The sequence below is a fragment of the Carcharhinus amblyrhynchos genome, chromosome 14, assembly GCF_965287045.1.
Source record: "Carcharhinus amblyrhynchos chromosome 14, sCarAmb.v2.hapA, whole genome shotgun sequence".
Classification (NCBI taxonomy): Eukaryota; Metazoa; Chordata; class Chondrichthyes; order Carcharhiniformes; family Carcharhinidae; genus Carcharhinus; species Carcharhinus amblyrhynchos.
This window is the reverse complement of record NC_137337.1, coordinates 2,294,144-2,317,806: the sequence shown is the minus strand read 5'-3', so window position 1 is coordinate 2,317,806 and position 23,663 is coordinate 2,294,144. Positions and strand designations below refer to the sequence as shown.

General features: G+C 48.5%; 2 protein-coding genes across 8 annotated transcripts in view; one reads left to right on the top strand and one right to left on the bottom strand.

The window, feature by feature from the left end:
* The window catches only part of LOC145352384 (estrogen receptor beta-like), a 157,650-nt gene extending 152,632 nt beyond the window's left edge, over positions 1–5,018 (top strand). For both annotated transcript variants that reach the window (XM_080202164.1, XM_080202165.1), the window contains exon 9: positions 4,641–5,018. In XM_080202164.1, the coding sequence (XP_080058290.1) occupies positions 4,641–4,797 (157 nt within the window). In that variant the 3' untranslated portion in view covers positions 4,798–5,018. The remainder of the gene's footprint in view (positions 1–4,640) is intronic.
* Positions 5,019–22,289: 17,271 nt separating this feature from the next.
* Positions 22,290–23,663, bottom strand: part of LOC145352383 (nesprin-2-like) — a 243,402-nt gene continuing 242,028 nt past the window's right edge. For all 6 annotated transcript variants that reach the window (XM_080202157.1, XM_080202160.1, XM_080202159.1 and 3 more), the window contains one exon: positions 22,290–23,283. In XM_080202157.1, coding sequence (XP_080058283.1) covers positions 23,064–23,283 — 220 coding nt within the window. In that variant the 3' untranslated portion in view covers positions 22,290–23,063. The remainder of the gene's footprint in view (positions 23,284–23,663) is intronic.

Below are 23,663 nucleotides of genomic sequence, written 5' to 3'. Positions count from 1 at the left end.
TCTGACCCCCGTGAGCACCGAGTGTTTCTGTGAAACTTGCCAATTCAGTGAGTGTCTTACTGTTCACACTGTGGGGGGGATTTACCTGCCCCATTCCTGATGGCAGGAATTCCAGTTGCCTGTTGAATCAATCAAGGCTACAATCGGCACTTATCAGGGTTAAATTCCATCTGCCGTTTTTCGGCCCAGTTCTGCATCCTATCAATGTCTCTTTGCAACCTACAAGAGCCCTCCACCTCATCCACTACTGCACCAATCTTGGTGTTGTCAGCAAATTTACTAACCCACCCTTCAGCCCCCTCTTCCAAGTCATTGATAAAAATCACAAATAGCAGAGGACCCAGCACTGACCCCTGTGGTACACCGCTGGTAACTGGCCTCCAGTCTGAAAATTTTCCCTCCACCACCACCCTCTGTCTTCTATGATACAGCCAGTTACTTATCCAATCAGCCAAATTTCCCTCTATCCCACACCTCCTTATCTTCTTCATGAGCCGACCATGGGGAACCTTACCAAACGCCTTTCTAAAATCCATGTATACGACATCAACTGCTCTACCTTCGTCCACACACTTAGTTACCTCCTCAAAGAATTCAATCAAATTTGTGAGGCAGGACTTACCCCTCACGAATCCGTGCTGACTATCCCGGATTAAACTGCATCTTTCCAAATGGTCATAAATTCTATCTCTCAGGACCTTTTCCATTAACTTACCAACCACCAAAGTGAGACTAACCGGCCTATAATTACCAGGGTCATTCCTATTTCCTTTCTTGAAGACAGGAACAACATTTGCCACTCTCCATCCTCTGGCACAATCGCTGTGGACAGTGAGGACCCAAAGATCAAAGCCAAAGACTCTGCAATCTCATCCTTGCCTCCCTAACTATCCTAGGACGTATTCCATCTGGCCCAGGGGACTTACCCACTCTCAGGTTTTTCAAAATTGCTAATCCATCTGCCCTCAGAACATCTACCTCCTCCATCCTATCAGCCTGTATCACACACTCTCATCCTCAAAAACATGGTCCCTCTCCTTAGTGAACACTGAAGAAAAGTATTCATTCAACACCTCACCTATCTCTTCTGACTCCATGCACAAGTTCCCATGACTATCCTTGACTGGCCCTAACCTCACCCAGGTCATTCTTTTATTTCTCACATAGGAGTAAAAAGTCTTGGGGTTTCCCTTAATCCGACCCCACCAAGGACTTCTCATGTCCCCTCCTAGCTCTCCTAAGCCCTTTTTTGAACTGATTCCTAGTTACCTTGTAACCCTCCAGCAACCCAACTGCACCTTGTTTTCTCATCCTTACATACGCTTCCTTTTTCCTCCTGACAAAACATTCAACCTCCTTTGTGAACCATGGTTCCCTCACTCGGCCATTTCCTCCCTGCCTGACAGGGACATACCTATCAAGGACACGCAGTATTTGTTCCTTGAACAAGCTCCGCTTTTCGTTTGTGCACATACCTGACAGTTTCTGTTCCCATTTTATGCTCCCTAATTCTAATCGCAGTGTAATTACCCCTGCCCCAATTATAAACCTTGACCTGCCGTGTGACCCTATCCCTCTCCATTGCAATAATGAAGGACACTGAATTGTGGTCACTATCTCCAAAGTGCTCTCCCACAAACAAAAACTTGGCTCGGTTCATTACCCAGTACCAAGTCCAATGTGGCCCCACACCTTGGCCTGTCCACATATTGTGTCAGGAAACCCTCCTGCACACACCTTGGCAGTGCCAACAGTGCACTCTCCCCTGGCATAGACACACTGGCCTGGCACATTGGGCTCTGAGAGGGATCAAGGAGATGGGTTCAGTCACAATTTGACCGTCTGCCACAGGCAGGCTGCAGAGGAAGGCTCTCCAGGGTTCCTGGGGGTTGGGTGGGTTTGGGCCAGGGGCAAGGATTTGACCTCGCCAGTCTCCCCCACGATGGGGGTATCATGGTTGGACTGTTCTTTCGAATCCTGGCAGACCTGAAAGTCACCCCCAGCACGGTGATTTCAAGCTGCCTGTGATTAATATCTTCATCCCTGACTGTTAGCTGACTGCATTTTGGAGTGACCAGCACACTTCAATCTCAATGCCCTCCTGGCCAACTGCCCAGTAAGATGGGGTCGTGTCTGACTAACTCCATTGAAAAGTTGGAGGATTGATGAGGGTGGTGTAGTTGATGTGGTCTATAAGGATTTTAGCAAGACTTTGACAAGACTCCACATGGCAGACTGGTTAAAAAATAAAAGCTTATAGGATCCAGGGGAATGTAACAAGCTGGATAGAGAATTAGCTCAGTGACAGAACAGAAAGGGTGATTGTTGGCAGGTGTTTTTGTAACGGGAAAACTGTTTCCAGTGAGGTTCCACGGGGCTCAGTACTCAGTTCCCTGTTTATTGTGATGTATATTAATGGTTTGGATGTAAATGTAGCGGATGATCAGATGACACAGCAACTTGCCACATGGCCAGGAGCCGAGGATAGCTGCAGACTGCAGGAGGAGAACGATGGATTGATCAATGGGCAGAAATGTGGCCAGTGGAGTTCTACTCAGAGAAGTTTGAAGTGATGTGTTTGGGAAGGTCAAACAAGGCAAAGGATTACACAATAAATGGGAGGATATTGAGAGGAGGAGAGAGAGCTCAGAGTAAATATCCACAAACCCATAAAGGTAGCAGATCAGGTTGATAAGGTGGTTCAGAAAGCACCTGAAATCCTTTCATTTATTAGCCGAGGTGCAGAATGTGAGAGCAGGGAGATTATGCTGGAGCTACACAAAACATTAACTAGGCCACAGGTGAGCACTGCGTGTAGTTCCGGTCACCTCATTACACAAAGGATGGAATTGCGTTTGAGAGGGACAGAGGAGAGTGATGAGAATGTTGAAGGACTGGAAAATTCTAGCTTTGAGGAAAGATTGAGAGGCTGGGATTGTTCTCCCTGGAACAGAGGAGGCTGAAGGAAAATTAGATAGAGATGGTGTGAGGGGCCTGGACAGGGTGGATGGGAAGGGCCTGCTTACATTAGCAGAGATGTCAGCGAATGGGGATGGGGGGGAGGTGGGGTACAGATTTAAAGTAATAGGTAGAAAGGTTCAAGGGGAGATGAGGAAATGGTTTGTTCACCCAGAGGGTTGTGGGGGTCTGGAACTCACTGCCTGAAAGGCTAAGGGGAAGAAACCCTCGACTCCATTAAAAGGTGTCTGATATTCACCTGAAATGTGGTGACCTGTGGGGCTGGAAACTGGGGTTAGGCTGGATAACTCACTCGTCAGCTAGCACACACACGGTGGGCCGAGTGGCCTAAACTTGCCGTCATGCTAGATTTAAGAAACCCATGTGCTTAAACCGCACAAAACACTTGGCCTGGTCATGTGATCTCTCTCTAACCACCAGTAATTCAATCTAAATTGCTTATTCCAATTATAACTTGATTACTCATTTGGAGAACTTTATTAAAAGTCAAGATTTTTGTGTCTGAGTAGTTAACCTTTGAATGGTTCACCTTCAGTTGTTGAATACTGTGGCTGGCTTCCATCAGCCCTGTCAACTGGACAGGAATGAAGCTCATTGACAAATCCGGGGGCTGTGGGGGTGGGGAGGGTTGTTTCCACTGTCTGGGGTGGATTTCTCAGGCATTCTGCCTCCTCCCCATACTGCCGCAAGGTGGAATATATAATAAATTGATGATGTTGTTAAAATCTCTGTTCCAGCAAAGTCTGAATTCTTAAAAATCTAACTCCTGTTTCCAGCCATTGAATTAAAGGATATTTAGCAGGAGCACATTTTTATAACAATAGAAGCTTGTTTATTTTTATATTTCTCGCTAATTTACCTCTCATAATCTATTTTATCCTTTACTTGACCCTAGAGTCAGAGGGATTAACAGGGTCAATGTGTGGGCTTACAGGGATTAGGCCTGGATAGGATTGTGGTTGGTGCAGATTCGATGGGACGAATGGCCTCCTTCTGCACTCCAACTGTTGCAAGACTATCACATTGCTCCAATTGTTGCGAGACTGTACTACGTGACTCCGACTGTTATGAGACTGTACTACGTGACTCTGACTGTTATGAGACTGTACCACGTGACTCCGACTGTTATGAGACTGTACTACGTGACTCTGACTGTTATGAGACTGTACCACGTGACTCCGACTGTTATGAGACTGTACCACGTGACTCCGACTGTTATGAGACTGTACTACGTGACTCCGACTGTTATGAGACTGTACTACGTGACTCCGACTGTTATGAGACTGTACTACGTGACTCCGACTGTTATGAGACTGTACTATGTGACTCTGACTGTTATGAGACTGTACTACGTGACTCCGACTATGAGACTGTACTACGTGACTCTGACTGTTATGAGACTGTACTATGTGACTCTGACTGTTATGAGACTGTACTACGTGACTCCGACTGTTATGAGACTGTACTACGTGACTCCGACTGTTATGAGACTGTACTACGTGACTCCGACTGTTATGAGACTGTACTATGTGACTCTGACTGTTGCGAGACTGTACCACGTGACTCCAACTGTTATGAGACTGTACCATGTTGTGTTTTGCTGTCCCAACAGCCCACTCCCCCGACCTGACCCTCTTTATTTTCTATGTTTTTTTTTGCAGTAATAAGGGAATGGAACACCTCTACAGCATGAAGTGCAAGAACGTTGTGCCCTTCTATGACCTTCTGCTTGAGATGCTCGATGCTCACGTCATTTACAGCCACAGGAAGCCAACAGACAATCACGAGAACAGCCAATCAAAGGCCAACAACTTCTGATCCCTGTCCCAACATGAAAACAATCTTTCTCCTCTCCTTCGGCTGCCCAATCTCTGTCCAGTTGGCTCAACAACAGAGAATATACACAATGCTTGGAAATAACGGATGGACTATGAGCCAATACCGAGGCGAGAGAGTATGGAAGAGTAAAAGCCACTTAAAAAACATCAAACTAACTGGTTTCTGTATATACAACCAAATTTTCCTCCAGGCCCCAGTTTTCTCCTGCCCATTGCCACTCTCTCCAGTTGTCCAGGATAATTGATAGCTGTCGGATCATGGGATGAATCCCACTTGTCTCAGTCATTTCCTCCTCCCACTCCCCCCTCGCCACTTAGCCCAGCCTCAGAGGAGGGTGGGGTCAAGCATGGTTACTCCCCCCCCATCCTAAACCCCAATGGGAACCATCCTGAGCTGACCAATGGGCATGTCCAAAACTGACCAATGGGCACAGTCCTGAGCTGACCAATGGGCATGTCCAAAACTGACCAATGGGCACAGTCCTGAGCTGACCAATGGGAGTCAATCCTGGGGTTTCCTCAGGAACACAGTTAGGGAGTGATAGGCACCCTGACCCATCATGGCGGGTCTAAATTGTTGGGGGGGGGGGGGGTGGGGGGGGTTCATTTTCTAATGTCTAGTTTTAGTTTGCAGCCCTGCTGGGTCTCCCATTGATAGCGAGTCCCTGTGCCGCGGGAAATGATGTCAGTGACAGGGTCACAATGCGGAGTTCCAAAATTCCCTCCCCGCTCCGACTGTGAGAGTGGGGGAACCGGAGCCTCCCTCACTTTCAACTGGGGACCCTCCTTGGATTGGCTGGAGATGATGGGCTGCCGTTACTGAGCCTCTGCCTCTCTGGACATTTGGCAACAGGACAGACTTTGAGCTGCTTCTGGGATCAGTAAATAGGACAGGGGCTGTTTCCCAAATAAGAGCAAGAATCTCATCTCCTTAATCACCGTGTTACAGGATTCAAACTCTCAAAACCCAGCCAAGGTGAACATTCCTGGATGAGATTATTCTGTTGTTTTTATATTTTCATTTCTAGTTGGTAAACTGTGTGGGGCAGAATGGATTCACACACAGTCTAACAGGCGGCTGTGTGAACGCTCCTACCCAGGACAAGGAGAGGGCTGCTCTCCTACATCAGATCAAAGCCCGTGAGGTGGTGAGGGGCAGATGTACCAGACTGAAGATAAATGGGTTTTTGTTGGGTCAGAGAGTCAGGGGATGCAAGAGAGGCCAAGATACAGATCAGCCTTGATTTAATTGAATGTGGAACAGGCTTAAAGGGCCAAATGGCCTTCTCCTGTTCCTCGGCTTTTCTTACATTGAACATGAACCAGAATCTTTCCCTATGGGAGGAAAAGTGATAAGTGCAGAAGACCCATGACCGTGCCTCTCATATACCTGATGATCAATGCAGTAAAATGTCCCAGAGCTCAGGCTAACTGTACAGCCTACAGCCTCCATCATTTGACCAGAGCCTTGACTGCAGAGTTCAGACATTATTGCTTCACCTTCAACCCGCCCTGTCCTGGGAACCAGCTACTGAGACATTACTGAATCCATCTGCCCCTCACTGAGGCAAGGAATTGCAAAACCAATGTGAGCTGAGCCAGGACCAGCGAGCGGGTCAGAGGGTGGGTCAGAGGGTAGGTTGGGGGTGGTTCAGGGTCAGGGATCAGGTTAGAGGCAGGTCACGGTCAGGGAACAGGACAGGCTCAGAGAGTGGGTCACTGCATGGGTTAGCGAATGGGTCAGGGTCACAGAGCGGGTCAAAGGGTGGGTCATGATCAGGGAATGGGTTAGAGCCTGGGTGAGGGTCAAAGAGTGAGTCAGAGTCAGGGAGCAGGTTAGAGCGCAGGTCAGGGTCAGGAAGTAAGTCAGAGCCTGGGTGAGGGTCAGGGGGTGGGTCAGAGCGTGGCCAGGGAGCAGGTCAGAGTGCAGGTCAGGGTCAGGGAGCAGGTCAGAGTGCAGGTCAGGGTCAGGGAGCAGGTCAGAGTGCGGGTCAGGGTCAGGGAGCAGGTCAGAGTGCGGGTCAGGGTCAGGGAGCAGGTCGGAGGCGTATCGCGTCACATTTAACCCATTATAGCACGCCCTCCAAACCACCGCACCCCCCCTCCTCCCGATAACACCCCTTGATACACTCTCGCAATCTCACACTCACACTTACATCCCTGCTCAGTGATGCCCAGTTTGGGTTTTGCCAGGGTCACTTAGCTCCTGACCTCATTACAGCCTTGATTCAAAAACGGACAAAAAAGCTGAATTTCAGAGGTGGGGTGAGAGTGACAGCCCTTGACATCAAGGCCACATTTGACCGATTGTGGCATCAAGGAGCCCTGGAGAAACTGGATTCAATGGATATCAGGGCAAACTTTCTGCTGGTTGGAGTCATACCAGGTACATAGGAAGATGGTTGTGGAGGGTCAGTCATCTCAGCTCCAGGACATCTCTGCAGGAGTCCCTTGGGGTAGTGTTCTCGGCCCAACAAACTTCAGCTGCTTCATCAATGACCTTCCCTCCATAAGGTCAGAAGTGGGGACGTTCGCCGACGATTGCACAATGTTCAGCACCATTTGCGACTCCTCAGATATTGAAGCAGTCCATGTCCAAATGCAACAAAATGTGGACAATATCCAGGCTTAGGCTGACACGTGGCAAGTAACATTCGCGCCACATAAATGCCAGGCAACAACCATCACCAATAAGATACACTCCAACCCCCGCCCCATGACATTCAATGGTGTTACCATCATTGAATCCCCCACTGTCTACATCCTTGACCTGAAACTCAACTGGACTCGCCACGTATAAAATCAGGTCAGAGGCTAGGAATCCTGTGGTCAGTAATTCACCTCCTGACTCCCCAAAGCCTATCCACCTACAAGGCACAAGTCAGGAATATGATGGAATATTCCCTGCTTACCTTGATGAGCACAGCTCCAATAACTCAAGAGTCTCAAAACAGCCCCACTGGATTGGCACCACATCTACAAACACCCACTCCCTCCACCGCCGACACTCAGAAGCAGCGGTGTGTACTATCGACAAGATGTGCTGCAGCAATTCATCAAAGATCCTTAGGCAGCACCTTCCAAACCCACAACCACTTCCATCTAGAAGGACAAGGGCAGCAGATACATGGGAACACCACCACCTTCAAGTTTCCCTCCAAGCCGCTCTCCATCCTGACTTGGAAATATATCACCGTTCCTTCACTGACTCTGGATCAAAATCCTGGAATTCCCTCCCTAACAGCAATGTGGGTGTACATACATCTCAGAGACTGCAGCGATTCAAGAAGGCAGCTCACCACCACCTTCTCAAGGGGCAACTAGAGATGGGCAATAAAAGCAGGCCTAGCCAACGATGCCCAAGTCCCATAAAATTAATTTTAAAAAATTCAAACTGGGTCCCACTGTGGCCTGATTCTTTGGAATTTTAGCCAGTATGAATGCAGATTTGTGCTTACACGTGAGTTAGTATCACAAAGTCACGCTTACTGTCTCAGTTTGACAGAGTGCTCTGTTTGGGGAATGGGGGAATCTGGTGCAGTGAGAGAAGGGTGGCTGCTCTGGCCTTTTACAAAATAAGGAGTGATCTGGGAGAGCAAGAAGGAGGGAGGGAGTGAGGGCGATAAGTGGTGCTGTGGAGAAATCACAGCACAGCTGTGTGCTGGCTCTTTCTATTTCCTGTGGTGCATTGAGTTGCTTTTGTTGTTATTGCTGTCAAATGATGTGGATTTTCCACTCGTGTTAATATAACCACCAGAATATTCTATGAATGACATTGACCCTGTGCTCACACGCGACACTGTTCCTTCCACCCATTCCAGTCACATCGCTGAATCTATGTTTTCATCATTTTAATTTTGCTCCTCCTTTTCAACAATCCCTTCTCCTGGTAAAATAACAGGGTCAGCACTGGAGCCGGGATATTTAACAGTAGAAGCATCGTCACCCAGTGGTGAAGCAGCAAAATCTCCTGTTCGACACTCTCCTGTGCAGATTGATGTGGAACAGACAGCACAGGACGGGGCAATGTGTGCCGACTGCTTTATCCTCATACAGGTCTCTCGCTTCACCTGATGCTATGGGGGTTTGTGTACTGACCAATGGTCACCCCTCACCATGGAGCTCAGCACCTCGCTGGCTGGAGGAGTCCATTCACTGAGACCAAGGGTTGGCTTCAGTTTTAGCAGATCTGCCTGTTGCCATGGCGAGTGGCTGCAGGCCTAAACTTCTCTCAGCCGGAGTTTTCTAACGTTCTGTCGCTCAAAGTCTGCACTCAGACTGATCACTGCTGTCCAGTCACACTGCAGAGATTTTTGTACAGACCTCGGTCCAGTCACAAACACCTCAAAGCCTCGGCCCTACCACCCTCACCAACAATCTAACAAACCTTCTGTAAGCTCCCCCTCCCCAACATTCCCCCCCACCCCTTCCCCAATACATTGTCTTCACCCTCCCCCCTCTGCCTCACCCAAATCCCCCTCCCTACACAGCCCCCACTCCTCCTCACTGTGCCTCCCCACAGCCCTCTCCCCCTCCCCCTCCCCACTGCCCCTGCCCCTCCCCATGGCCCCTCCCCACTGTCCCCGCCCCGCTCCCCTCCCCACTGTCCCCGCCCCGCTCCCCTCCCCACTGTCCCCGCCCCGCTCCCCTCCCCACTGCCCCCGCCCCGCTCCCCTCCCCACTGCCCCCGCCCCGCTCCCCTCCCCACTGCCCCCGCCCCGCTCCCCTCCCCACTGCCCCCGCCCCGCTCCCCTCCCCACTGCCCCCGCCCCGCTCCCCTCCCCACTGCCCCCGCCCCGCTCCCCTCCCCACTGCCCTCACCTCTCCCCGCTGCCGCTTTCCCTCCACCCCATCCCTCTTCCCTCTGCCCCACACCCCCCACTGCTCCATCCCACTGTCCCACCCCCCTCCCTACTGCCCCCTGCCTCTCCCCACTGCCTCCTCCACACTGCCCCCTCCCCTCTGCCAACCCCTCTCCCCACTGCCTCCCACCTCTCCCCACTGTCTCCTCCTCTCCCCACTGCTCCCTGCCTCTCCCCTATCTGCCACTCCTGCTCTCAGTATTGCTCCCCAGTTGCTCAGTGTGTGTCCATACGCATTATCTCGGGCGGTGCTGTGTGATAATAGATGATGATCTCTCAGCCGCAGCTTAGTTGCTTCACCTTGCAGTTAGTGTCAGTGACTCTGATCGAGAGAAGCAACACATCGCCGCGGCGACAGAGCATCCAGTTTACATCAGTAGCTATCAGTAATTCACAGTGCTAATAGAATGTATATTTCATGTTACAGATTCACTTAAACTGCAGCAGCCAATGTGAAAGATGGAGAGATAAAAACCATGTATAGTTAATTGCATAAAATTATTTAACTCAGTTTACCTCTTCAATTCTTCCTCATTTTGTTCAGAATTCCACTCAGATTTTAGTCCTGGAAGTGGAGAACATTTTTACATTTTATAATGAAGCGATACTGTTCCCAGCAAACACTCCCAGGACAGGTACAGCACGGGGTTAGATGCAGAGTAAAGCTCCTTCTACACTGTCCCCCATCAAACACTCCCAGGACAGGTACAGCAGGGGGTTAGGTACAGAGTAAAGCTCCCTCTACACTGTCCCCCCATCAAACACTCCGAGGACAGGTACAGCACAAGGTTAGATACAGAGTACATAGAACATAGAACATAACAGCGCAGAACAGGCCCTTCGGCCCACGATGTTGCACCGACCAGTTACAAAACAATGACCCACTAACCTAAACCAATCCCTTTTCGTCCATAAACCTATCCACGGATCTCTTAAACGCCCCCAAACTAGGCGCATTTACAACTGCAGCAGGCAGGGCATTCCAATCCCTCACCACCCTCTGGGTAAAGAACCTACCCCTGACATCAGTCCTATAACTACCACCCCTTAATTTAAAGCCATGCTCCCTCGTGCTAGATTTCTCCATCAGAGGAAAAAGGCTATTACTATCCACCCTATCTAAACCTCTAATCATCTTATATGTTTCAATAAGATCCCCTCTTAGCCGCCTTCTTTCCAGCGAAAACAACCCCAAATCCCTCAGTCTCTCCTCATAGGACCTCCCCACCATACCAGGCAACATCCTGGTAAACCTCCTCTGCACCCTCTCCAAAGCCTCCACATCCTTCCTGTAATGTGGGGACCAGAACTGCACACAGTACTCCAAGTGCGGCCGCACCAGAGTTGTGTACAGTTGCAACATGACGCTGCGACTCCTAAATTCAATCCCCCTACCAATAAACGCCAAGACACCGTATGCCTTCTCAACAACCTTATCTACTTGACTCCCAACTTTCAGGGATCTATGTACACATACACCTAGATCTCTCTGCTCATCCACACTATTCAAAGTCCTCCCGTTAGCCCTATACTCAACACATCTGTTATTCCTACCAAAGTGAATTACCTCACACTTATCCGCATTAAGCTCCATCCGCCACCTCTCGGCCCAGCTCTGCAACCTGTCTAAGTCTTCCTGCAAACTATGACACCCTTCATCACTATCTACCACACCTCTGACTTTGGTGTCATCAGCAAATTTACTAATCCACCCAACTATACCCTCATCCAGATCATTTATAAAAATTACAAACAGCAGTGGCCCCAAAACAGATCCCTGAGGCACACCACTCGTAACCGAACTCCATGATGAATATTCACCATCAACCACCACCCTCTGTCTCCTATCCGCTAGCCAATTCCTGATCCAATTCCCTAGATCTCCCCCAGTCCCATACATCTGCATTTTCTGCAGAAGCCTACCATGGTGAACCTTATCGAACGCCTTACTAAAATCCATATACACCACGTCCACTGCCATACCCCCATCCACCTCTTTGGTCACTTTCTCAAAAAACTCAATAAGGTTAGTAAGGCACGACCTACCCGCCACAAAACCATGCTGACTATCTCCAATCAATTCATTACTCTCCAAATAACTATAAACCCTATCTCGAATAATTTTTTCTAAAACCTTGCCCACAACAGAAGTGAGACTCACCGGTCTATAATTCCCAGGGAAGTCTCTGTTCCCCTTCTTAAACAATGGGACAACATTCGCTAACCTCCAATCTTCCGGTACTATACCAGAGGCCAACGACGACCTGAACATCAGAGCCAGAGGCTCTGCAATCACTTCTCTTGCCTCCCAGAGAATCCTGGGGTAAATCCCATCCGGACCAGGGGACTTATCTATTTTCAGACCCTCCAGAATATCCAGCACATCCTCCTTATCAACTGCAACACTGTCAATTCTACTCCCCTGCAATCCAGTGTCCTCCTCAGCTATATCCATGTCCCCCTGCGTGAACACCGAAGAGAAATATTGGTTCAATGCCTCTCCAATCTCCTCCGGTTCCACACATAACTTCCCTCTGCTGTCTATAACTGGCCCTAATCTTGCCCTAACCAACCTTCTGTTCTTGACATACCTATAGAACATAGAACATAGAACATTACAGCGCAGAACAGGCCCTTCGGCCCACGATGTTGCGCCGACCAGCTTTTTAAAAAAAAACAACACTAACCCACTAATCTAAACCAATCCCATTTCGTCCATAAACCTATCCACAGATCTCTTAAACGCCCCCAAACTAGGCGCATTTACAACTGCAGCTGGCAGGGCATTCCAGTCCCTCACCACCCTCTGGGTAAAGAACCTACCCCTGACATCAGTCCTATAGAACGCCTTAGGATTCTCCTTAACCCTATCAGCCAAAGTCTTCTCATGTCCTCTTTTAGCCCTTCAGTGTAAAGCTCCCTCTACACTGTCCCCCATCAAACATTCCCAGGACAGGTACAGCACGGGGTTAGATACAGAGTAAAGCTCCCTCTACACTGTCCCCATCAAACACTCCCAGGACAGGTACAGCACGGGGTTAGATACAGAGTAAAGCTCCCTCTACACTGTCCCCATCAAACACTCCCAGGACAGGTACAGCACGGGGTTAGATACAGAGTAAAGCTCCCTCTACACTGTCCCCCATCAAACACTCCCAGGACAGGTACAGCACGAGGTTAGATACAGAGTAAAGCTCCCTCTACACTGTCCCCATCAAACACTCCCAGGACAGGTACAGCACGGGGTTAGATACAGAGTAAAGCTCCCTCTACACTGTCCCCATCAAACACTCCCAGGACAGGTACAGCACGGGGTTAGATACAGAGTAAAGCTCCCTCTACACTGTCCCCATCAAACACTCCCAGGACAGGTGCAGCACAGGGTTATATAGATGACCTGGAGGAGGGGGCTGAGTGTAGGGTAATGAAATTTGCTGTTGACACGAAGATGAGTGTAAAAGCAAATTGCGTGGAGGGTGTGGAAAGTCTGCAGAGAGATCTGGATAGGCTGAGCGAGTGGGCGAGGACCTGGCAGATGGAGAATAATGTTGGCAAGTGTGAGGTTATCCACTTTGGCAGAAATAATAGTAGGAGGGATTACTATTTAAAGGGTGAAAGGCTGCAGCATGCTACGGTGCAGAGGGACCTGGGGGTCCTTGTGCACGAGTCGCAAAAACCCAGCCTGCAGGTGCAGCAGGTGATCAAGAAGGCGAATGGGATGCTGGCCTTCATAGCGAGGGGGATAGAATATAAAAGCAGGGAGGTCTTGCTGCAACTGTACAGGGCACAGCTGGAGGCCATAGCTGGAGTACTGTGTGCAGTTTTAGTCGCCGCACTTGCGCAAGGATATTTTGGCCTTGGAGGGAGTGCAGAGGAGGTTTACTAGGCTGATACTGGAGATGAGGGGTTTGGCCTATGAAGAGAGACTAAATCGACTGGGTCTGTACTCGTTGGAGTTTAGAAGGCTGAGGGGGGATCTTATAGAGACATGTAAGATAATGAAGGGGATGGATGGGGTAGAGGTAGAGAGATTCTTCCCACTTAGAAAGGACAGCAGGACTAGAGGGCACAGCCTCAAGATAAGGGGGGGGGCAGATTTGACCAGAGTTGAGGAGGAACTTCTTCACTCAAAGGATGGTGAATCTCTGGAATTCTCTGCCCGTTGAAGTGGCGGAGGCTACCTCACTAAATATATTTAAGTCACAGGTAGATAGGTTTCCGATAGACAGGGGAATTAAGGGTTATGGGGAGAAAGTGGGAAAGTGGAACTGATCCCCTTCAGATCAGCCATGATCTTATTGAATGGCGGGGCAGGCTCGAAGGGCTAGATGGCCTACTCCTGCTCCTATTTCTTATGTTCTTATGTTACATACAGAGTAAAGCTCCGTCTACACTGTCCCCCATCAAACATTCCCAGGACAGGTACAGCACGGGGTTAGATACAGAGTAAAACTCCCTCTACACTGTCCCCCATCAAACATTCCCAGGACAGGTACAGCACGGGGTTACATACAGAGTAAAGCTCCCACTACACTGTCCCCATCAAACACTCCCAGGACAGGTACAGCACAGGGTTACATACAGAGTAAAGCTCCCTCTACACTGTCCCCATCAAACACTCCCAGGACAGGTACAGCACGGGGTTAGATACAGAGTAAAGCTCCCTCTACACTGTCCCCATCAAACACTCCCAGGACAGGTACAGCACGGGATTAGATACAGAGTAAAGCTCCCTCTACACTGTCCCCATCAAACACTCCCAGCACAGGTACAGCACGGGGTTAGATACAGAGTAAAGCTCCCTCTACACTGTCCCCATCAAACACTCCCAGGACAGGTACAGCACGGGGTTAGATACAGAGTAAAGCTCCCTCTACACTGTCCCCATCAAACACTCCCAGGACAGGTACAGCACGGGGTTAGATACAGGGTAAAGCTCCCTCTACACTGTCCCCCCTCAAACACTCCCAGGACAGGTACAGCACAGGGTTAGATACAGAGTAAAGCTCCCTCTACACTGTCCCCATCAAACACTCCCAGGACAGGTACAGCACGGGGTTAGATACAGAATCTACGTTTCCAGTTTTGAAACCAAATATTATGAAGAATTGAAATCTTGGCAACTCTTTCTGAGCTGTGAATAGAAACTATCGTAAATGGATAAAGCGTGTAAATAATTTTGAATTGGGGACCTGAAGCAGAAGTGTGTGACTTAGAGGTGAAACCTAGGTCCCAATAACACCTTGCAAAACTACCATCAAACTGGCCAGGAACCAATCAGAGATTGTGAATAGCTAGAAGAACTTCTACATGAACGCAAACCCTTCTCAAAAACAAATCCCCAAATGAACCTGCTCTCTGATTGGACTGGGGTTTGGAAGTGGCACGGTGAAATGACAGAAGCTTAGTGAGGATGCAGTGTTCAAATCCAGCACTGTCAGTTCAAAGTTAAAAAACAAACCTGATTTATAAAGTTCTGAAGGTAAATGGACAGGAATCTTTGAAACAGGAACATAGTGAGTAATCCGGAGCTACAGCCCAACCCATAGAGTGTGTGCAAGGGCAATTACATCCTAAGGTGAGAGTATAACCCTCGGGATAGTCTAAACAGACGAAGACTCATTTCCAAGGGAATAACCTGACAGAGGTCTTTAACATTGGGAAAGATGATTCACTCTTGTGGGGGAAACCAGGAACTAAGAGATATCAATATAAGACAATCAGAATAAATCCAATAAGGAGACACCTCTTTACCCAGAGAGGGGAACTGACTATCACAGGCAAATAGCATAAATAAATTTAATGGGGACTGGATAAGTTTTGTGTGGATATTCCTATTCCAATGAACCTCTCCCCACTTTATCCCACAACTAGCATCATAAAAACAGATGATCAGGTTATCATAATTTATGGATTTCCACGTGCTCAAATTGTGCTGTGTTTCCTGCCTTACAATGATGACTACACTTTAAAAATATTTCATTGGCTGTAAAACACTTGGCAATGTCTGGCCATTGTGAAACATGCTTTATAAATGCGAGTCTTTTCATTCTTCATCTCACCCTCTCATCATCACCCTCCAAACCCCATTGACCAGTTTCTATTAAATGTATCGGTGCCAGTCTCCTCACCCGCCCCATGTGGGCACCACTTTCTCAATCTCACCACTCGAGACAAAAAAGAGACTGCAGAAAGAGTTGGACAAACTGCAGGAGGGACAGACTCACATACAACATAAACCCTCTAATAGGCCTGGTGGGCTGACTCTTTACAGAAACAAGCCAACAGAATTCTATGTACATAACAGCAGGAATTATCAAACCAAATCTGACACTAAACCAGTAAGATCTCTTTGGTGATCTTATCTACCTGACACAAATTTTCCCATGTTTGCAAGAACAAAGAACAGCACAGCACAGGAAACAGGCCCTACAAGCCCACGCCGCCAATTTTAGCACTCAGTGAGTGTCTCATTCAAGTCTTTTGTCAATCGTCAACGTTTTTGTCTACCTCTAGTGGACTCCATAATAAAGGGAGTGCAAATTTAGGGAATTATATGTACGCCAGATTAAGGGAGATCCAATTCAGGGACAATTTATTGACACCAATCAGCCTAAAAAGCACGTTTTTGGAATGTGGGAGGAAACTGGAGTACTCAGAGAAAACCCACGCAAGCACGGGGAGAATGTGCAAACTCCTACAGACATTGATCCAAGCCGGAGATCCGACCCGGGTCCCTGTAACTGTACAGCAAACAGTGACAGTCACTGAGCTGACATGCTGCCTGTCAATTGGTCCAGCTTAAGCGTACACTAACAGACGTGAAGCACTAGGCAACTCTCGAAGCAACATCCAAGAGCAGCCCTCGCACGACCCACCGCCTGTATGCACTTTGTTGGCCAACAAGGCGCACCAGCCACCAAGGGCACTGGATGATTTTGGAGCTGAATTGGGACAGATCCCAACACCCAAAGAGTGAGTCAATTTGAGGAAGAGTTAGACAGATTTTTAATGAGAAATAGATTGAAGGGGCAGGAAAGTGGAGTTGAAGCCAAGATGAGGTCAGCCAGTCATATTGAATTGTGGAGCAGACTCGAGGGGTTGAATGGCTGACTCCTGCTCCGAGTTCTTATGTTTTCCCTCTAATCCTGTAAATTAGTCTTCATCAAGGCAGAGACCAACTGCTTCCTGAATGAAAAGCCAGAGACAGCAACTTTCACTCCATCATAGCATCAGTTCTGGGCCTGTGTTTGCAACAGGCAGGCCCAGTAGGGAAGGTCCAGCAGATCCTGATACTGTGTTCTGAGGGGCGAGGCTCAGAGGAAAATAGCCTCAGTGTTCAGTTCAACAAAACCATCTCAATGACTGAGTCTCCTGTCCTTAAACTATTTAAACTACAACTAACCGGGGCCTCCACTAACCTTTACATTAGATGGTGGCTGGGGGGAGGGATGGAGTCAGTGGGTAGAGAAGAGTTTCTTGCAGTGACTGAAGACTTTAGTCTTCCCAATATTTGCATGAAGGAAATGACCGTTGATCCTGCACTGGATGTAAGAAAAACAAAGTGACTGGTTGAGAAGTTGAGAGAGGTGATGCTGGGGTGGACTGGACGTCAATAACTTACATTTGGAAACTAACTCCATTAAAGGATGATATTGACAAGGAACAGTAGAAGAATGAAGAGTAGGAGGGATCAAGGATAGATGGGAGATTCCAGAGGGTTACAGTGAGTGAAGACCACTGCAAGTCACATGGTGCCATGCCCACTCAATGATGAATACACAATGAAGTTAATAAGATGTAACACAGACAAATGCAATGCTCGTGTATCTTTAAGAAATTTTTTTTGTAATCATGTTCTCTACAGTTGTAAGCGGCCTCTTGGTTTCAGTATTGCTGGGCTAGCTGCTAAAAGTCCTTTTATTGCTGCTTCAATGGTTTAAATGGGGTTTAGTTTATTTTCACTCTGGGCCTCAGGTATTTTCTGGGATTTGTTTTATGATCCTTGCATTGTGAGGGGAAAGATTGATTGACAGGTCAAACTCAAGTGGTGCCTCTCCATAAAAATCCAAAGCTTCACTTTCAGTTTTGGGTTTAGGGTCAGAAGCTACTCTGGTTGTCAAGTGGCATGCAGGTTTCCTCCCTCTCTCTCTCTTTCTCTCCCTGGTATTTTAAATTCTGCTGGCTAGCTGGAAGCAGGTCACCTGGCCATCCTGGAATGAAAATTCTGCTGTTAGTGGTTTGCTAGTTAGTACCTCGAGCCTCTACCTCTCCCTGGTGTTTTGGAAGCTGTTCTGACTACAAGCTTGTCTGTGTGTAAATCAAGAGAATTGCAGCATCCAACCAAAGGACTAAGTTCCAGCATCACGTGAACATTTGTATTTTCTGTGTTAAACCTGTGCAAAAGTTGCGTTTATGGGATTTGTTTGGAACAGTGATTAGCTGTTAAAATTTATATAGTATTATGGTTGTTTTTTTGTTAAAGTTACTGCGAATTTTCTTTCTATGCATGTTAACTATATTCTTAAATAAACTTTGTTTGATAAAAGCTCCCTAGTGGGTCAGTTGATTCATACCTGGAGTGAAATATTTCATGCTCATTCTGGCCAAGTTCAAACTGCAGAATTTACAATCCATGCAGACTTCACAAAATACTTTGGAGTTTCTGACCTGAATCATAACACAAAATGTAGAGTTCTGATCAAATTGCACAGAGCTCTGAGCAGTCTGCATCTTGAGGTGGAGCAGCATAGGAAACCATCATGAGGCTGTTCTCTAAGGTCAGGAGCTTGAGTTACGAGGAATGAGTTGGGTATTTCAGCATTTTTGGAACTCTAATTCTCTTTCTCACTGGCTATCTGTCTCCCTTCCATCTGTGCCTTTACCTCCTTAGGCCTCTCACTCTCTCTGTCCCTTTTCTGCATTGATGGCATCTGCATCTCCATCTCTCCCTTTCTGAAAACCTGGATCTTGTTAGACCCAGCTGCAAAATTTATGTCTAAATTATATTGCAGTGAAGAATGCAACAATAAATTAATTTGTTAAAAAAAGTTTATCTGGCAAGTGTTTGGGAGAGAATGGCAGAATCGTTACACTGAAAGTTCGTTGATCATGGCACAGGATGAACATCCATCACAGCACACCCTCTGTCCTGCATCCCGCAGTCTGGCCTGGGGATCAGTCCAGCAGCGGAGACAAGCTGGGACTCCTGCCATCTTTATTCTTCCATTTCAGCCAAGCGCCAACCACTTAAAGGAAACTGTGGGAGGGAGGATGCAATTCTTCCAGAGCTCAGAATCTCTTCACTTTAATTATCTGTCATCAAATCCTGCTCTTCAAACAGACAGAATACTTTTCTTTATTTAATTAAATTCATAAGAGATTTGAGATTTACAGGCACTTCAAGAGTCCTGAGAAGTATTGCCATGAGTTAGCAAATAAATAAATTAGAGTTTTAAACTGGACCATTTGTTCATGTAACAAGACTGCTATCTTGTCTCGCACTCTAACGACACATTTCATCTCCCTCCTCTCCTGAAGGTGCTGACTCTCACTGGGGTACAGGGTCTCCCTCCTCTCCTGAAGGTGCTGACTCTCACTGGGGTACAGGGTCCCCCTCCTCTCCTGAAGGTGCTGACTCTCACTGGGGTACAGGGTCTCCCTCCTCTCCTGAAGGTGCTGACTCTCACTGGGATACAGGGTCCCCTCCTCTCCTGAAGGTGCTGACTCTCACTGGGATACAGGGTCCCCTCCTCTCCTGAAGGTGCTGACTCTCACTGGGGTACAGGGTCTTTTATTAATGATCTGGATGAGGGTATAGTTGGGTGGATTAGTAAATTTGCTGATGACACCAAAGTTGGAGGTGTGGTAGATTGTGAGGAAGGGTGTCATAGTCTGCAGGGAGACTTAGATAGGTTGCAGAGCTGGGCCGAGAGGTGGCGGATGGAATTTAATGCGGAGAAGTGTGAGGTAATTCACTTTGGTAGGAGCAACAGATGTGTCGAGTATAGGGCTAACGGGAGGACTTTGAATAGTGTGGATGAACAGAGGGATCTAGGTGTGTGTGTACATAGATCCCTGAAAGTTGGGAATCAAGTAGATAAGGTTGTCAAGAAGGCGTACGGTGTCTTGGCGTTTATTGGTAGGGGGATTGAATTTAGGAGTCGCAGTGTAATGTTGCAACTGTACACTACTCTAGTGCGGCCGCACTTGGAGTACTGTGTGCAGTTCTGGTCCCCGCATTACAAGAAGGATGTGGAGGCGTTGGAGAGGGTGCAGAGGAGGTTTACTAGGATGTTGCCTGGTATGGTGGGGAGGTCCTATGAGGAGAGACTGAGGGATCTAGGGTTGTTTTCGTTGGGAAGAAGGCAGCTAAGAGGGGATCTTATTGAAACATATAAGATGATTAGAGGTTTAGATAGGGTGGATAGTGATAGCCTTTTTCCTCGGATGGAGAAAGCTAGCACGAGGGGGCATGACTTTAAATTAAGGGGGGGTAGCTACAGGACGGATGTCAGGGGTAGGTTCTTTACCCAGCGGGTGGTGAGGGATTGGAATGCCCTGCCTGCTGCAGTTGTAGATGCGTCTAGTTTGGGGGCGTTTAAGAGATCTCTGGATAGGTTTATGGACGAAAAGGGATTGGTATAGGCTAGTGGGTCATTGTTTTTGTAACTGGTCGGCGCAACATCGTGGGCCGAAGGGCCTGTTCTGCGCTGTAATGTTCTATGTTCTATGTTCTATGTCTCCCTCCTCTCCTGAAGGTGCTGACTCTCACTGGGATACAGGGTCTCCCTCCTCTCCTGAAGGTGCTGACTCTCACTGGGGTACAGGGTCTCTCTCCTCTCCTGAAGGTGCTGACTCTCACTGGGGTACAGGGACCCCTCCTCTCCTGAAGGTGCTGACTCTCACTGGGGTACAGAGTCCCCCTCCTCTCCTGAAGGTGCTGACTCTCACTGGGGTACAGGGTCCCCCTCCTCTCCTGAAGGTGCTGACTCTCACTGGGGTACGGGGTTCCCCTCCTCTCCTGAAGGTGCTGAGTCTCACTGGGGTACGGGGTCCCCCTCCTCTCCTGAAGGTGCTGACTCTCACTGGGGTACAGGGTCTCCCTCCTCTCCTGAAGGTGCTGACTCTCACTGGGGTACAGGGTCCCCCTCCTCTCCTGAAGGTGTGACTTGCGCTGGAATAGGCATCATTAATCCAGCGACATTACCATTTGAATGATGGTTAATACAGTGAAGTAGTTTAGGTAGTTAAGTTCCAGCATTGTCAAGATGGGCAGCATGGTCTCCACTGCTTTGAGCTCCGATGGTTGAGGGACACTGCAGATGAGAGTGAGAGCTGTACTCAGAGATTAATCTGCTCTCTCACCAGTGATTGGTGGCACAGTGAGAATCCTGGAACTCAGATACCTGTTACTTCCTTAGGCTGGGCCTTCATCTCCAAATGGGAAAACACCAGGCATAACAGCAGCTAACACTCTTATCTTGGTCATTGGTTTACATTGCACCAGAGATTTAAGCATACAATCCAGGCTGCACAGTGGCACAGTGGCTGGCACTGCTGCCTCACAGCATCAGGGACCCGGGTTCGATTCCGGCCTTGTGTTGCTGTCTGGTGTGGAGTTTGCAGTTCTCCCCACATCTGCCTGAGTTTCCTCCCACAGGCCAAAGGTGTACAGTGCTGAGGGAGTGCCGCACTGTCAGAGGGTCAGTGCTGAGGGAGTGCCGCACTGTCAGAGGGTCAGTGCTGAGGGAGTGCCGCACTGTCAGAGGGTCAGTGCTGAGGGAGTGGTTGCTGGTGTCCTGTCCAATCTTTATCCGTCACAGACCCTGATGTGTGCACATTGGCTGTCGTGTTCCCTCCATTTACCTTCAGTGGTTGAAACGTGCTTTTGGATTCGCTGAGAGCTTGAGGGGTGATATAGGAATGAAAGATTTCTTTGTTGTCAATGAATCACAGCAGAGGTTTTTGTCTCGATTTTATTTCCAATTATTACAAACAAAAGCTGCTGTTCTGTGCAGTAATCCGGGTGTATCAGTGTGCTTACCCTCATGATTAGAAATTAATTTAATAAATGCACAACCTAAACATCCCGGGATGATTTCACTGGCTCCAACTAAAAACCACAGCCTACTGTACAATATAGAAATAGCTCTCACTCTCAGTAATATATTCCAAAAAGCTGATATCCCCTAATGCTGTTCTACAGCATTCACTATTCCCAAATATCCTGGGAAGGGCTCAATTTATACATCATGCAATCAGCAATTATTTGTGTGGACCCTACATGTTACCGTTTAAACTTATTTACATCATTCTGTTCAGAATATTCACTCCTCACATTCAAACACATCAGAACTGGCTGAATATTAAAGTCACAATTCCCAGCACCATTATCACCAACTGCTTCGGATCACAGGGACTGGAACAGGAAGGAATGGAGAATGGAGATGGTAGGGAGCAAGGGGGCCCGGGGGTGGGGGGGGATCAGAGCAAGGGAGGAGGTAAAATGAGAGAGAGGGGAAAAGAGAAAAAGAAAGGACACACTGTTTGGGGGGGGGGGGGTGTGAGCTGCTGGAGAGTGGGGGGGGGGGGCACAGGGTGAGAGAGAGTGTGAGGAGGGTGCAGAGTGAGAGAGAGCGTGAGTGGAGGGGGCAGAATGGGGGAGAGAGAGAGAGAGACAGAGAGAGAACGGGGTGGCAGGAAGAGACAGAGAGATAGTGGAGGGGCAGAGAGAGAGTGGAGGGGGGACAGGGGGAGAGAGCTGGAGGGGGTAGGGGTGCAGAATGCAGGGGGAAGAGAGTGGGGGGGTGCAGAGTGGGACAGAGATGGGGGGCAGACTGGGAAAGTGCTAGAGGGGGTCAGAGGAACAGAGCCGGGGCGGGGGGGGGCACAGGAAGAGGGAGGGGGGCAAATTGGGACAGAGATGTTCAGAGAGATTGACTGGGGTGCTGAGGTGAGAATGGGGTCACAGGTTTCTCTGGAAGATGAAACTGTGAAGCAGTTTTTAACCAGTCCCTATCCTGAATCCAGGCAGTGGCTGGGTGAGGAACAACCTTACTTCCATTGGCAGTGAGATGGCCTCCATTTTGTTCATAAACGGGAGGACACGGGAACCAAACCAAAGGCAAAGTCTGTAACAATGTCAATATAAATATGCACTGGGAAATTCTATACAGCTGGAGTTTCTGTCAATCTCCCACAGACAGAATCTTCAGAAAGCTTGTTAAAAAACGAGATTGCAGCCAGTGGCCTTTCTGCTCGTCGATGGCTCAGTGGGGGAGGCAGTGCAGAGGTTGGGGAGGGGGTGCAGAATGAGGGCGCACTGGGAGACCCACAGGGAGCAGGGCAGGGTGTTGGTGAAGCGATGGGGGAGGGGAGGGGGTCATGTTGGTGGTGGGCCATTGGTGTAACGAAGCATGGGGTAGAGGGAGCGGGCAAAATTGTTTGCCAAGGCACAGTTGTAGTCCTCCTGGCTGAAGGGGATGAGGCAGGCCAGGAGTAGCAACAGGAGGATGAGGAGCTGGAGAGGAAATGCTGCCCACAGTACCCTGGACAGGAAGGATGGAGTCTTCGGCACTCCCCGCGCCCCAACTTCTCCAACACTGAGGAGGCAAAAACAAGAAAGTCAGTCAGTGAAAATAAATCCCTTCCCCCACCTTCCAGAACCTTCTATTCCCATCCAGAAAGTTGCACACAGGAGGCCATTCAGCCCATTGTGCCGGTGATTGCTCTTTAGTTCCTATTGAATCCCATTCAGTTGTGACCTTCCAGATCACAACATCTCATTCTGTTAAAAAAACTTCACCTCCCTGCTCTGCTGTTTTTAAATCAATGTCTCCTGATAACAGAGCTCCAACAATTTCTCCTTATTTATTCTATCAAGTCCTTTTGGACACCGACTCAAATCTTTCACTCCCCTGTGCTGAGGACAATCTCAGCATCTCCCGTCCCTCCACATCAGTCACCCCAGAGCTCAATGAAC